The sequence below is a fragment of the Semicossyphus pulcher genome, unplaced genomic scaffold, assembly GCF_022749685.1.
Source record: "Semicossyphus pulcher isolate SPU_LCO1_2020_fin unplaced genomic scaffold, fSemPul1.0.p SCAF_4, whole genome shotgun sequence".
NCBI lineage: Eukaryota > Metazoa > Chordata > Actinopteri > Labriformes > Labridae > Semicossyphus > Semicossyphus pulcher.
Window position 1 is genome coordinate 21,210,247 of NW_027211715.1, and position 15,900 is coordinate 21,226,146.

The window sequence follows — 15,900 nt, forward strand, 5'->3', positions numbered from 1 at the left end:
GATATAAACCTAAGATAAATGTGTTTTTTATAAAGAAAAAAATAATAATCGCTGAGAGCAAATTAAAAAGTACCTATATATTTTATTATAATTGCTGCAAATTGAATGTCTTAAGCATAATGAGTGTACCTTTTTCTCACTCCACCAAAACAAATTTGTTTTTCCATGTCTTGACATTGCATCTCACATTTATAAGTGAGCTTTAACAAAGTTTATGTTCCCTATTTACATATCACTAAAATATCTTGAACTAGAAATGTATTATCTCCTTCTTAAGTTAAACCAATTCTATCACCACCAAAATATTTTGTTACACAAACAAAAACCGGTCATAAAATTAATCTCACTTGAAATTTAGATGTAATGTATAATTAAAAAATTGGTATAAAAGTAGCCATTTATTTCCAAAGACTTCATCATGTTGGTCTTTGTGGGAAGGTAGATGAGCCATCCTTATTGGTTGTTATATGCTGCCCTCTTATGGATCACATCAGAAGGCAGTTTGTTGTGTTTGTACGATAAAGGGAGATAATTCATTATTACTAGGCGAATTATTAGATTTTTACTTGTGAATATATATATATCAATATATTTTAAAAGTATTTATATTTAGAATGTTAGCCTATAGATATTCATTTGATCGTAAAATGGACTGAAATGTGGAACTACTTGATATGGTTATATTTTCTTCAGGGCTCTTTTGAAAGCTGGACACAAAAGTGGACTGTACCAAAGTAACGTAACTATAGATATTCATAACAATGAAGCTTAAGCCTCAAAACTCTTAACAGTGAATTATACGGATAACTTATGTTAATTATTAACTACTTGGAAAAACTATAATAATCAAAATTTCCAAGTAGTTGTAGCAGGGTTACTTATCCGTCTATGAGACTTGATTGGTTTGTCCCACTTCCGGTACTTACGACAACAACGTATTGCCCAGGCGTAATGCACATGGGGCACAGTAGCTAATTGCTTATACATGTTTTGAAGCCTTCAGATAGATAATAACAACAGTGTTTCTTTTGTGAGGTGACAACGTTAGAAGCCAGTATGGGGAAAAAGAAGGCAGGCGGGGGAGTCGGACTGGGCAGAGCTCTGATAAAGGAGAGACTTCAGGCAGGCCGAGGAAACAAGAGAGGCGACTCATGGGTATGACATGGCAACAGCAACTATCTTATATTAAACACGTTTAAATAAATCATGGAAGATAGTTGTCTCGCTGTTCTTAATAGACAATCAAGTCGGCAAATCATTGTCGGCGCTTTTTTAACTGCCGTTCAACTTTTTCACTAAACGGTAGAGCTGTCAATGAAGCTGAAAAGTATGGTGTGTTGCTTGCGCCAAACTTCTTTAAGAAACTGTGAATTTATCGTAAACCTGGAATAACTAAATTGTTGAAAAGTTGTGATAAATACGTTTTTGTGGTAAATTCGGCATCAAGATAAATTACACTTAAACATAAGGTTTATATTACATTCTGCAATCACCCATAGTTTGTTTTCAGAATAAATTAATTGGAAGTCCACCATGAGAGGCTCCCGCCACCGGGCATGTTTAATTAATTATTCACTGGTAAATATATCTGACCATTTTCAGCATTTTAACGCAATTCTTATTTGATCCCAGATCCACACCAGTGAGCTGAATGATGGCTATGACTGGGGCCGACTGAACCTGCAGTCAGTGACAGAACAGAGTTCCATGGATGACTTTCTGGCCACTGCTGAATTGGCAGGAACAGAATTTGTTGCTGGTAAAAAAAAAACCAAGACCTTACCTAACTCATGTGCAGTTCTTGCATTGTATGTGTATACCATTCTGTCACAGTTGTCATGTGTAAACTGTACCTCAAACAGAATTCAAGGTTGGGTTGTTACTGGTACTTTATACTGACATATGAAATTTACTAATTGCTCGCACGATCACAGTTTGCTTTACCTTCACTGCTTACAGAATTATAAATACATTTTTCCTGTGTTCTAAAGAAGTTAAAACATGGGCAGCACCTTTGAGGGCACTTGAAAATATTCTGAATATATCACTCATTATACACGTCACCTTTGTCCGATGATTCCACTACTGTCTCTGACTGCACTTTGCTTTGTTTTCTTAGAGAAACTCAACATCAAGTTTGTGCCAGCTGAAGCTAGAGCTGGCTTACTAACAGCTGAGGAGAGAACAAGGCTGAAAAAGCTGCATGAAGAAAACAGGCATTTCCTCAGAATCCCCCGACGGTAAGTACAATAGATTTAGTTAATTTTATGAAACTGCTGTTCAGAATAATTTATTCTTGTGACATATCTCTCCAAATTTTAGCCCCCACTGGGATGAAAGCACCAGTCCAGATGATCTTCAGCAAGCCGAGAAGGATAGCTTCTTGGAGTGGAGACGAGAGCTTGCACAGTATGTAAAACTCTATAAAGTCAATCACATCTGCTCTTACAAAGATTGTCGTTAGCAGTAACGTTATTGTTGCATGTTAATTGTTCAAAATCATGAATGTCAGCAGTCTAACTTTATGTGTTCCCTCTAAAGGCTGGAAGAGGAACAGAAGTTAATTCTCACCCCATTTGAGAGGAACCTGGAGTTCTGGAGACAACTGTGGAGAGTGATCGAGAGGAGGTAGAAACTAAAGCTGAATACAGCTCATAACAAGGAATGTGTTCTATTTATCTGATACTTAAGGCAAAACTATTTCTGTGTTTCCTTGCAGTGATGTCGTTGTTCAAATTGTTGATGCCAGAAATCCTTTGTTGTTCAGATGTCCTGACCTGGTAAGTAAATTAAGCAGAGTTGCTTTATTATGAAAGGAAAGATGTGTGCGTGTGTTTTCTTTCATCTTGAGATTTTTTCTAACATTTGTACTGCAGTACAGTAGTTCATATTTATTGTGTAACAATTCAAGGAATTATAACCAGAAGAACATTCAGTTCAGTTTCATTCTGTGTGACTTATTGGTGTGTTTCCAGGAGTTGTACGTAAAGGAAGTGTCGGAGCATAAAGTGAACATGCTGTTGGTGAACAAGGCAGACCTGCTGACCAGGGAACAGAGGAGAGTCTGGGCCAGACACTTCCAGAAAGAAGGGCTGAGGGCTGTTTTCTGGTCTGCTCTGGCTGAGGGCGACAGACTGGATGCAGAGGAGAAGGTGAGAATGATCGAGGAGCAGCACCTGTTAATACATGTATTTCTTGGAAGTAAAGAACTGTGAAGATCAACATTCTCTCACCCAGGAAAGGTGGATAGTGTAGGCTTGCTTTTTCAGAGTTTAAACTGAGTATCACAGTACAAAGCATCTCTCCTCACAGGGCATGGAAGTGGAGGATGCAGAGTGTGAAGAGAGCGAACCAGAAGAGGAGGGACAGCCTGACAATGAAGACATGACTCAAAAAGGGGCAGATGGAGAGGTTAAGGCGAAGACACCAGAGGAGGAGGAGGAGGAGGAGGAGCAGCAGGACAGGATAACTGTAGACGAGGAGGAATGGCACTCCTGCTCTGAAGATGAGGGAGAAGAAGAGGAAGGGGCTGCCGGTTCCTCAAGGAAATCCTCCTTCCACAACTCCAGCCGTTTGCTGCAGAAGGACGAGCTGCTGGACATGTTTAAGGCTGTTCACACCGGGCCCGGGTGTAAAGAAGGACAACTGACAGTGGGACTGGTGGGTAAAAAGTTGACACTAAACATCACACTATAGAGTCAATTTTTTTGTGTGTTTATTAGGTACCATTTTTATCGTGTATGAATTCTACAGGTTGGGTATCCCAACGTGGGAAAGAGTTCCAGTATCAACACTATTCTACGGAACAAGAAGGTGTCTGTTTCAGCCACTCCTGGACACACTAAGCACTTTCAGGTACAGTAATCCTCCTTAAAGATCTCAGTATGAATATAAGTCATTCTTTCTAATCAACAAAAAAGCTTAAGTTCTGATTGTTTTCAATGTTCTTTCTTGGTATACATCACAGACTCTATACGTGGATCAAGGCCTGTGCCTGTGTGACTGCCCTGGTCTGGTCATGCCCTCCTTTGTTTCAACCAAAGCTGAGATGATCTGCTCTGGGATCCTGCCCATTGACCAGATGAGAGATCACGTGCCTGCAGTCTCCCTTATATCCTTTGAACACTTTTTGGCACAGCAACTGCAGAATCTAGCAACAGCTCTTTCAGGAAGACAAAAATATATTTACACTGACATGTTGATCTTTGAAATGTCACAGCTAGACTCTTCCATTTGTACACCTTGAAGCTCTGTAAGGATTTCTTGGATGCAGTTTTTAGGTAGGACCTTAACAGATTTGTCACATATGTCAGGTAATCCCTCGGCATGTCCTAGAAGGCACCTACGGCATCAACATCATCCGACCACGAGAAGACGAGGACCCTGACAGACACCCCACGTATGAGGAGCTGCTGATGGCTTATGGATGTAAGACCATCACACATTTCCATAGAGGATACATGAATGATGCTCGTCGGCTTGAACCCTGCATTGTTTGACTTGAATGGGTTATTTTTCTGCATTCATTTGGCTATTCTTGTGTTTTTAAAGCCCTGTGTCTAATATCTGTATAAAGTTTATTATTATGTTTCCTTTCATTCCAGACATGAGAGGCTTTATGACGTCGCACGGCCAGCCTGATCAGTCCAGATCAGCCCGGTACATCCTGAAGGATTATGTCTGCGTAAGTGCCAGACCCGAGTCTGAAATGAACAATCACAGGTTGAATGGGACATAAGGAACCATCTCCTGAGTACCAACATATTAAAGTAGATTTAGTCTTGTTGTGAATATGTAACACCTGCATTACAAGCCTTACGTTTAAGAAGACAGTGGGGACCTTTGACTGATAGTGTATCTTCATATTTTAGTAGCTGTCGGATTAGTTTTGTGTTGTTTATCGTTGTTGTTGATACGCCATTCATAAATTGCAAGTTATAACGTGCAGCCAGAGTAGCTAATCCTCTTCCTAACAATGTTGACTCCTCACAGGGCAAGCTTCTGTACTGCCATCCTCCTCCACATATCAATGTTGAGGACTTCCAGCCGCAGCACAACAACTTCCTGAACAGAGACTTGGACTGTGACCTCTCCTTAATACCAAACAAACGGAAGATCAAGAGGATTGAAAATGTGGTTGACAAGAACTTCTTCCATCAGGTACAATTGCTTTTTCCTTCATAGTAAGAAAAATGACTTAAGTTAAATGCTTGAATATTGATGAGATCTTCTGTCTTCAGGAGAATGTGCGTGCGCTCTCCAAGGGCGTCCAGTCCGTCATGGGCTACAAACCAGGCAGTGGACCTGTCGGCCTGGGAAAAGCTGGAGCGGAGACGGTGGTGGGAAAACCCTGGAAAAAACACGGCAACCAGAACAAGAAGGAGAAAGTGCGACGTCTCAACAAGCATTTAGACGCCTGACGACGACGTGCATCAAAGGACTTTAAATTACAGATGATTTCTGCAGGAAGGAGAAACCATAAAATACAGTTCATGTGTGATTCCAAAGGAATTAATGCTGTAGGTAGATTCAGGCTCTGTACTGCCATGTGTATGAAAAGGTCAGGCTGTTTTATGATCAACAAATGAGGTTCATAATCATTTACTGCTCTGGTTAAAAGATCATATTAGTGCAGTGCATTCCATCAACTGGATCAGCAGTTGTCCACATGATCTCACCACCTTGTTCAGAAATGCACACAACATCCGGAGGGTGGATTTGAGGTGATTCATTGAAAAGAACATTTTCAATTTGTATTTTGAAGCTTTTTCAAATGACTAATTACATCATGCTACATTAACCAGATACATTTCTGTATGTTGATTGTTGAAGAATCAATATGTGTGATGTTGTGATTAATGTAAAAATCTATTATGAAATAAATTGGACGTTTTTATGTTAGTGTGTCACTTTTTTCTCTCTAATTCAGTGATGTTATTATTGGTGATTGCTACACAGTGGTGGAAAGAAAATTAGTGTTTTTATAAATGATTGGGAAATTCAGATCACGACTTATTAATGTACAAGGAAGTGTGGAAACATACAGTAGAGGCTCGTTTCTTTAAAGGTTTCATTTCCCTTAATCTAGGGGAATAAAAACATACATTATATATTAAAAAACTCAAGCAGTTATGACGTACAGAGGAGATGCCCAGATTAGATAGTGGACGGCCATTATGCTATCTAGATTTAACATATATTGTCCAGTATACCGAAAGAGGGAGACAACGTCTGGTGTATCTAAAGACAGTTACAACCTTTATGTACAAAGGAAGTTTTCAAAGGGAAGAGGTATACAGAGCCAACTCCAAAGACTGACCAGAGGGGCGTCGCCTCACTCACATACAGTAAGTAATCCATAACTGCAGGCTGTCAACTCTGTGGGCCTCATTCAGGGGAAGATTCAGTACCAACGCAAATGTCACAGCTCGACCTTAAAGTTAATCTCTAATGATAGAGCAGAACCTCTGTTCAAACGATGGAGTAGATGTTTTAGTTTTAGACTTACAGATCTTGTTTACCACAACACACAGTTTAGGAAGGTGTATCACAGGTCAGCTCCTGCTTACATCATCACGCCCCTTCCTGCCTGCTTTGGAGCGTTTGTTTGAGTTTGCTCGCTGGTCGCATGGCTGCATAGGTGCTGCGTGGATTGAATTTCTCAAGTAACACGACATGTAAACACATTAGCAGTTAATATGAGGGGACTCGCAGCGGCAACAGTAAATCCCAACACTTTTCTCTCCGGTCTCATTGACTTTTGCGTGGATTCAGTCTCCACCTGCTTCTCCCGTGACGCAGACAAAGTTTGCGTCCCCGTCGGCCTCAGTGGTCTGTCTGCGCTGCTTTTACTAGTGTCATGCTTTCTGTGAGTAATATTGGTTACAGCATTTGTTCCCGTAATTAATTGAAAAGGCTAGAGTGGCATTACACCTGTCTTCACTGTTTCAGGCTTGTGTATCAGAGGTGCACATGGCGGAGAGAAAATCCGGGAGAAACGTCAACATCCTTCTACAGCTTCCTCGGTAACGTGTGCAGCACCTTTGGAGCCATCCTGTCCAGACAACTGCATATCCAGGTAACACAGTTTTTATTTATGACATTTGTCATGTTTTGCACACAGCAGGTTATTATTTCTGCTCCCTTCTGTAGATCTTAATGGGTGCTTTTGCTGCTGCTGTGGATGCTGTCCATGTTATTTCTTGCTGCCTGTCTGTGCTCCTCTACTGGAACTCAAAGGCCGGTAAGTTTAGAGAAATGCCATAATCAGTGATACAAACCTTATAATTCTAAGACAATCTTACTGATGTACACCCTTCAACCATTACAACAGCATCTCCTCTTGTTTGTGTGTGTTTGTGTGTGTGTGTGTGTGTGTGTGTGTGTGTGTGTGTGTGTTTTCCCTCAGAAAGGAGACATAGGATGATGAGGAGCAGGAGGAGGCAGCACCTCCTTGGAGTGTGCGTACTAATGGTGGTTGCAGGAGGTTTTCTGAAGCCCGCGGTCACCCACCGCCGAGCAGACACGCCACTCAGCGGGAGGAAACTGCTGCAAGTCACCCTCCAGGTGAGCACACACCTCCACTGGGACTTTTTGTAGTTTTTTAATGACTTCTTGTAGTTCCACAGACAAATATTTGTTTTATGTTCTTCAATCTGGTCTATAAAGAGGTAACATCCTTATGTTGATATGTTGATTATGTTTTTATAGGACAACACTGAAATCCTGGGTTACCTACTTGGCTTGCTGTCCTTTGTCATCGCCTGTACCTCCAGGTTCCCTGCAGTCTGCAGAGCAGTAAGTGACAACATCATTAATTACCAGTATTAAATTGCTTTTTTGGGAATTACATCTATTTTTTCTCCTTTAGTACAGAGGACAGATGTTTACCTGGGCCTACGTGTTCTCTGCACTGCTGTGCTCCCTGGCTGGCGCCCTCTATGCTGCTGCCATTCTCCTCTACGACACGCGGCCAGCGTTTGTTTTAAGAGTGATGCCGTGGCTGCTGTCAGCAATGTGCTGGTTCATCCTGGACCTTCTTGTATCCTCATTTTTTACAGTGACCACAACTTGACTCTCTCAGACCAGAATAACACCCCTGCCAAACACAAAGCCCTTCATCTGGGAATTTGGATCCAGGAATAGAGGTTTCAGGTAGCATTTCCAACACAGTATTGATACAGCCAGAGTTTCTAAACTCTTATTTTACTGGGAAAAAAACTGCATACCGCATAGATTGAAAGAACATCTTACACGGGCTCAACACTGTTATTGATATAAAACAGAAGAGATCATCACAGTACTCCTCACGATGTTTGATCTACGGGAATCTACATGCAGCAGAATCCGATTTAATCGATGTACCAGTATTACATTTCTTGGATCGGAATTTAACTGATTTTCAAACAGGTATGAACTGTGGACCTTTAATCCAACATTGTCAGATTTTAGTCGCCTGTTGCTGCAAGAGAAGAACCAGACGGCAGCAGACCAGCTTTTCTCCAGATACAGAGAGCCTTTTGGGTTGTTCTGGCCTCAACCCTGAAGATAACGTTGTCATGAAGAGACAAAGAAAACAAGAAGTTACTTCATCAGCACAAACAAAAGTAAGTATTCATAGGCCCAATCCCAATCTCCACATTCACAGACTCACAGACTTTGAGGTGCGTTCCCAGTGAGTGTGTGAGTGCTTAGTGCTGTCCCACTGTCAGATCACAGAGTGCGTGAGGACTCTGATGCAGACTTTTCAATGCCAAATTACGGACTTTCCGTGAGTCTGCATATCTTCAGACTTTCCTGTGGGACTTACCCAGAGTTCATAGCGAACTTGGTGATGTATAAAAATACTGATAGTGTGTCCCATTCCTCATTTTTATGCAGTTCTCAAACCCTCACACTGCATGCCTGACGCCATTTAAGTCCGCGTGTGTTCAGTGCTTGGGCTTTAGGGTGGAGATTGGGATTGGGCCATACTTGTTGATGTTCTTCCTGTTTTCCTAAACTCTGGGAATCACACAGGAATATATATATATATATATATATATATATGTATATATAATACATCTACAGCGTACACAAATTACAGCATGTTTTTCTGTATGGACAAACTGAGTAAGATGTTTTGTTACCCTGAGACTTCATTATGAGGGAGCAATTATTTATTTACAAGATTGGAAAGATGAGAAATGTGCAAAGTCTGGCGATCAGACCCCATCGTGTTGTCTTCATGTACTCGAAGGGGTAATGAGGCCGAGAGCGGAATAGGATATCCTTCAATGGAGTCTAGACACTAGTGGTGGTGGTGAAGAAAGGATGCAGGGTGAGCTGAGGAGCTGGACTTGGACACCGATAAGATGGATTGGAGGTGACGGGGATGAAGGAGGGTCGCAATGATCGAGCTGAAACTGACAGCGGAGAGAGGAGAACAGCTTTAAAATCTGACAGCAGCCGGATGATTGGTCAACAGAAGTCGAGGCTAAATCTGGTTGTTTTAGTAGTTTAAATAGTAGACGCCCATAATCAGCTGATCACCAGACAGAAAGGACAGAGAGGGGGAAAGAGAGAGAGCGAGAGAGAGAGAACGTGACATGAATGAATGAGTCTGAAACAGTCTTCCTGCTTGACCTTATGCTGAGCTACATTAATTGAGCTGAATGTGTCAGCGAAAATGTGCACAAAAATAAAATGTTGACACATTTTGTGAGGAACATCTGCAATTAATTTTCATTTAATCAATGATAATGATTTTTCTCTTCAAAGACAAAAAAAGTCCAGAAGATGACTGAGATGGGCCGTTACATGGATGTCAGTGTTCAACCTGCAAGAAAAGTAAGTCAGCAATGTACTAACATGAAGTCTTCATTTAATGTATTCTTACGCTCAGACACTGACCATTCTTGCAATTAAATGTGTATTGTATTTGTTGCAGACATGCCTTAAAGAGGTGATGTCGTCTAAGGAGGAGATGGAGGACCGTCCTTTTACAGTGCGAGTGATCCGAGTCAACAGTCTCTGCTCCTCAGACACATCGTACGACTCTTCGCTAGAAAGTTCAGATCTAGAGGTGGGTTGGAGAAGAAGTGTGTGACATTTTATGACCTAATTAACTTGCATAATCTTATCAATCAAGCAGAGATCCAAAAGAAATGTCATTTTAATGCATTTCAATGAAAAACACTTCCTCATACTATAGTCAGTCCATGCACACGATAGGGGATGGTTTATTTTTTTGAAGAAGAAAAGGGACAATGTCCGTTAATCAACATTGAAACATTGTGCACATCTCTTCTCTTTCCTGTTTGCTGCAGTGTAACACTGAACATTTCCCTATTGTGGAATCAAAGGTTTATCTAATCTCATCTAAAATGTAAATGCCCCCGATTCATTGGTAGTCTCCTTTGGCGGATGTTGTTGGCACCCTAAGAGATTAAGCAATACAAGATTATTGCTATTAATTTATTTACAACAATTTTGTCCACCCGTCCAATTTCATGTTTAGCTGGTAATAACCAGGACAAATTTTTTGTTCAATTTCAAACAGCACTTTGGCAACATCAACTCATCTGAAGGTCTATTTAGTATTTTTATTTCAATATAACTTAAAATGTACAAAAAAAAAGATTAAACTTTCCACTGTTGCATAAATATTAAATCTTCAGTCATTATCTAATTTTCTCAGATAGCTTTGCAGCATGTTACTGCTGATACTGGAATGGTTCTGATGTCGAATGCATCTATGAAGTGCACTACTAACAATCTGCCACTAGGTGGAGACAGCATGTCGACATATTGGTGGTTGGAGCTGTGAAAGTGTGAGTGAACATTGTAACAGGGTGTTTGACTCCTGTTTAACTGTCTTTTGTCACCTTGTGTGAACTTCTGTGTTTGTTCAGTTTGTCAGTGTTTTATTACAGCGGCTTATTTAATGAGTTATCCACCGCACAACAAATCACTGAAGTCCATAAAGAGGTGACAGTTTAGGCTGGTGCTGTTTGATGAATGTTTGACTTGATGCTGCTATATGTATATAACTGTGTGTCATAAATGTCAGAACAGTTAGATTCTGTCTCGTAGAGTTAGATGTGATTCTGTGCGTTAATTATTAATTAACACACATCTGGAGAGTGTTGAGTCTGATTTGCTGTTGTGGTTACGCCCAAAGAGTTTCAGTGTGATTTCTTAAAATGAATCACCAACCCTACTTCATGGGGAAACAGCTTCTTTTCTTCAGTCGGCTTTGAGCCTATCAGCATCCCTAGATCTAATCAATGCATGTACTTTTGTCTGTAAGGCTGTACTTGTAAGATTAGATAATGTGACATAAGTCACATATCATTGTTAGTGTGAGCAAATAAGAAATCCAGCATTCAGAGGAACTCATAAGAAGAAGTAGCAGCCAGAACAGGATTTCGGACTGCTAACGTAGCCGTGTGCTTGGTACACGTGACTCTGAGGGAAGTAAGTCAAGACAGCCGTCAGAGGTTTTTGTGAAGAGACGACGCTCAGCATATTCTTGTAGGATTGATGAGTCAAACTCTTCAGAGACGTGTGTGTGTGTGTGCGTGTGTGTGCTTAAGGTTTGTGGGTAAAAGTGTAAGGAGAAAATATCTGAGGGAAGTAGGTTTTTATTTTTAGCTCTAACTCATGAGGAACGTGGCTTCATTCTTCAAATGTGCTTAGAGTTTGCAGCAAAAACGAGGCTTGTTTTAGAGGACAGCTCACGTTTATGTAATTTCTCTTCTTTGAAAAGGGCAGGGTTTAAGTTTCAGGGAGATTTAAATTACAAGCCTGGTCCTTTTCAGGCCCTGAGGCTCCGAAGCCACAAGAGCTACTCCCTCACTGTGCTGCTGTAAGCCAAGCCATGCACGGAGGATGTCATTTAATGTGAACAAAGGCAAATGGTGTGCGCACAAACAATTGCAGCTCGATACTGTGCACCAAACAGGAAAAAGCAAATGGTGTGAATGCCCTGAGCACAGAATTAAGGGCTTCAAACACTAAAGAGGCTCCAAATATTCTTTAATAATCTTCCTATCTCTTATCTGTAGTCACTTCTAATCAAAGACAACATCAGGTAAATTCCTACATTAGGCCTCTGCTCCGGCACGTTTCCCACGTGTCAGTTAGAATTAACAGAAGCGCTTCACTTAGTAAATCAATAAAAAAGATGGTTTCCATAAAGACGGCGCTGTGTCTAATTTTTAAGCCCCGATGCACAGAATCCGAGATGGTTGTAAAACATTTCCATTCATAAAGATTACCCAACTGTAAAAGTGTTTGAAGGGCCTGCTGAGGACAGAAAGGACACTGTACTGCTAGTGAACAATTATACATGAATTAAAATTTTGCATGCTCCACATGACACGACCATAATCGCACATCATGATAAAACCACACAACATTTTAGAGTGTGCTTCCTGCGTCGATGGAGCTGCCCAGCAGCTTGAATCGTCTATTGTGCTGTGTGTGTTTCTTGCACATTTCTGCTGAGTGCCAGCTCTTTGTCGGGGTGAGACAGAGGTGGAGGTGAGGGAGGGTGGGGAGGGGATGCTGAGGGGTACATTGAGGGGTGGAATTGTTTGAGATTTGCCTTGTGGCCCAATTGTTCTGCTGTAACGGGTCTTTGATTAAAGACCAGCACAGGGCTGGGCCTGTCTGCTTAGGAAGTAGTGCAAAATGTTTGCCTTGTCTATAGGGGGCCCGTGTTACCCTCTGCTATTTTTGGAGATGTTTATAGTCTCTTGTGTGATGCCTGCTGGCAAGGACTTAAGTCTGTGTGCAAACAAAGCTAAATCGTTTGCATTCTTGACATTTAGCTGAACAGAACATAAGTCACAAAAGGTAGAATGAACTTTGATGTCTCGAACGTTATAAATAACCAGCATCAAATGGAACAAGGATAAAGTTGAGGAAGAACAACTCAAAAAACTCCAACTATTATTAGGCCCTTAGTCATTTAGGCAACCAAAAACAATCAAAATAATTTGAAAAATTACAATAAATTGGCTGACTTTACGACGGCTCCTATAAAAGCATCATGGACTCCTTTAGCAGCAATTCTCCATCATAATATCTTCACCTGTCTGTACTTTCCAGTGGGATTTTGAAGAAGCAAATGCCCAGTGGAATAAACCAACAGCCCAACAACAGAAGGGTGGTGAGTTTCCACTGCAAGGGTGGCCAACACACCCCAAACCATGTAAACCCTGCACCTGTGCCATGGCTGGACCCCCACAGAAAACACTGTCCAGTACAGATGACAACAAGTGATGTAAGACACATCTGATGCATTTATTTGAGGGGTAATAAAAGGTGTAAGCACTGACTTGTTATCTGTACTGTGTTTCAAAGTAAAGATAATGTAAAAACTGTGAAGACTTGCCAGTGTGGGTAAACTGATGCTGAAATCGCAGGTCTATGTTGGAGGTTGCATTCGAGCTGCTCTGTGCAGGTTTGTCAGCGCACAAAGTAAATTACAGCCGCTGTCAAAAGTCTGCCCTGACTGCATTCATCAAACCCCGATGAAGCCAATCTGCAAAGGAAAGTTTACATAAAAGACCTCCCCTCATAAAACAATATTGGTCCCCTGCTGCCTCGCAAGGTTATTGGGTCACATCCTGTATTTTGCTAGTCGACCCGGGTTATCAGGGCTGGACTGGGAAAAGGCCCAGTGGAGCAGATAAGCTCCAGACTAGACGGCCAGGGCTCCTCCGTCCTCTCAATCATCCCTCTGACCTCTGTCCATCTGCCTGCTCGGTTGCTTCAGGCAACAGTGATGGTGCAACAGAGCAGGGTATTTTTTTACTGAAGGGACTTCCTAAAACTGATAACGGAACAATACACAGATTGAAGCAAAGCTATGAAGCACAATTTACTCCTCCCTGTTACATTTCCTCAAGTGTTGTTTTTCAGACAAGTGACTTGGAAACAATTTATGAATTGAACAAAGTAACTGCTGAAATCAGCAGGAGAAATAAATGTAACCTTACACCTTGTTTGGCCTGTAGACTGACAGGGAGATAATTCAACCATTGAATACCACAAAATACTGAGATTATATGTTCTCCAAACTTCTGTTAAAGTAAAACATCTCTAATATTTTAAACCACATTGTCCAGCCCTAGTGTAAAGAAAACCCATATGCAACCACTGTTATGGTAGCGTTGTGGAAAATATAGGATGTTGTGTTTATGAAGCTAAACAATGATTGAAATTACGCTACATTTTAGGGTCCTCTCCCTCTATAAGATAGGGCATACGCAGCTAATAATGGACCACCCCAAACCACTGTTGTGCAGTGTTTATGTGCTCTTGATTGACACTGAATCATGTAAGGAATCGTAAAAATAAGACATTGCTTTGAATAAACCATTTTTAGTCCGACATAATGTTGATGAGCTGGCACTTTGAATGGATCACCACTTTATTAATGCGTTGACATACAGTGTCATCACACATGAGATTAAACGAGCCTTTTATAGCTGTGCAAATATTTACCTTTTTATAAACCTTTATTCAGCATTCATGAATGGATGATTCAGAGACATGACGGATGAACTACAATAAGATACAACATATAACAACAAGAAAGGGGTGTAAATGGGCGTAAATTACAAGAGAGGTTTTGTTCTGATAACGTTGCTATTTGTCCTTTTAGTGTTTAAAAATAAAGTTTCATTTCATTCTTGCAGTGTTGAATATTGGGTTTCTTTCAGACCATTTGCATATATGGATATAAAATGTCCCATGTAGAAGGAGGAGGTTTTAAAAGACAGGTAGCATTTCTGTCCAGATCATTTTTCCCATTTAAAAAAGAATAACATCTCTTTTCTGTATATACTTACTGGTCCCACATAGCATATCAAATACAGGTGCAGGTTAAAATGAACTTTAGAGACTTTGTAACAAATATTTACTTAACAACAGTGTGTCTAGGCCAACGCAAATATTGGCTACTACTTTTTGGTGATGGTCGCGCTGTTCACCCCGCGGGGTCCGTCCATGATGTCACGACACGTCACTTCCTGCCGTCAGACAGCCAGTTCAGGCCAGTTCACTACTGCTGTAGTACTCAGTCTGTCCCACTGAGCTGTCAACCCAGCAGCCCTAGTGTAAAGACTTTTTACATCTTTAATTCAGCCACTTCTTCATTAATTTTACTCATGTAACTGTTGTGTTTTAAATACACTTGGTGTGTGACTTAATTGTCCACAATTAAAAGCCATAAAGTGCTTCCTAATGCGTCGGCTGATCTCATGCTGATGGATGGGAATGTTTCCCATGTGTGTGGTTTGATAAAGAGGCCTGAAATCTGAGATGCTGAACAAGATCATTGATAAGACTCATAATAGCCATTACACACAATACAATATTGCAAAACGTGTCTCTTTATCTTCACTGAGTGCTTTATTTTTGTAACGCATTCATCAGTAGGGTGTTGTTCAGAGAACTTTAATGGTAAGCCATATTGGAAAGTTGCCTTTTTTTCATCTGTATTACCTAACAGATCCAATAAACTAAAGATAAAAGTGATGCGTTTGTATTTCATTAACGCCGTCTGATGTCATGATAAATGCTGACCGAGCACTAGTCCATCTCTGGGCCTCCTCTTTGTCCCTCCTGAGACTGGGCCAAAGAAAAACAAACCGTGTGTCCCCATAAAAAGGTGGAATTCTGTTTGCAGAAGTGATGAAGAGCATGGATTAGCACATCTGAAGCAGCAGTGGGGGAACGGGCCTTTCTGTTTTTCTTGGCCTGTGCGTCAGTGATCGCTCCACTGCAGAGGACGTGGAAGATGCTGGATGATTTGAGCCTGCAGGACATGCTATAGTTGGCTAGAATGGGAGGGGAGGGGGGGTGAGGGGAAATAGTTTGGGAGCAACACAAAATCCTGAATGGTTG

At 41.0% G+C, this 15,900-nt stretch overlaps 2 protein-coding genes across 2 annotated transcripts; both read left to right on the forward strand.

Moving 5' to 3' along the window:
• Positions 1-943: 943 nt before the first annotated feature.
• On the forward strand, positions 944-5,883 carry lsg1 (large 60S subunit nuclear export GTPase 1). Its single transcript, XM_069680043.1, has 14 exons — positions 944-1,155; positions 1,633-1,759; positions 2,120-2,240; positions 2,323-2,409; positions 2,542-2,628; positions 2,720-2,780; positions 2,976-3,152; positions 3,313-3,660; positions 3,754-3,855; positions 3,968-4,111; positions 4,305-4,428; positions 4,605-4,684; positions 4,993-5,160; positions 5,241-5,883. Exons 1-14 carry the CDS (start codon positions 1,057-1,059, stop codon positions 5,418-5,420), a joined length of 1,905 nt encoding a protein of 634 aa, XP_069536144.1. The 5' UTR covers positions 944-1,056; the 3' UTR covers positions 5,421-5,883.
• tmem44 (transmembrane protein 44) lies at positions 5,547-13,269 on the forward strand. Its single transcript, XM_069680650.1, has 11 exons — positions 5,547-5,550; positions 6,694-6,868; positions 6,952-7,078; positions 7,153-7,243; positions 7,409-7,566; positions 7,711-7,797; positions 7,871-8,041; positions 8,445-8,606; positions 9,760-9,828; positions 9,929-10,063; positions 13,096-13,269. Exons 1-11 carry the CDS (start codon positions 5,547-5,549, stop codon positions 13,267-13,269), a joined length of 1,353 nt encoding a protein of 450 aa, XP_069536751.1.
• Positions 13,270-15,900: the final 2,631 nt, after the last annotated feature.

What these genes read in the sequence shown, in the direction of transcription:
- tmem44 (XM_069680650.1), top strand. An exon ending in TCCCTGCAGTCTGCAGAGCA is followed by an intron (nt 7,798 to 7,870) that starts GTAAGTGACAAC and finishes TTTCTCCTTTAG; the next exon opens with TACAGAGGACAGATGTTTAC. An exon ending in CTTCATCAGCACAAACAAAA is followed by an intron (nt 8,607 to 9,759) that starts GTAAGTATTCAT and finishes TTCTCTTCAAAG; the next exon opens with ACAAAAAAAGTCCAGAAGAT.
- lsg1 (XM_069680043.1), top strand. Translation starts at nt 1,057, where the DNA reads ATGGGGAAAAAGAAGGCAGGCGGGGGAGTCGGACTGGGCAGAGCTCTG. An exon ending in AGGAACAGAATTTGTTGCTG is followed by an intron (nt 1,760 to 2,119) that starts GTAAAAAAAAAA and finishes TTGTTTTCTTAG; the next exon opens with AGAAACTCAACATCAAGTTT. An exon ending in TCCTGAAGGATTATGTCTGC is followed by an intron (nt 4,685 to 4,992) that starts GTAAGTGCCAGA and finishes GACTCCTCACAG; the next exon opens with GGCAAGCTTCTGTACTGCCA.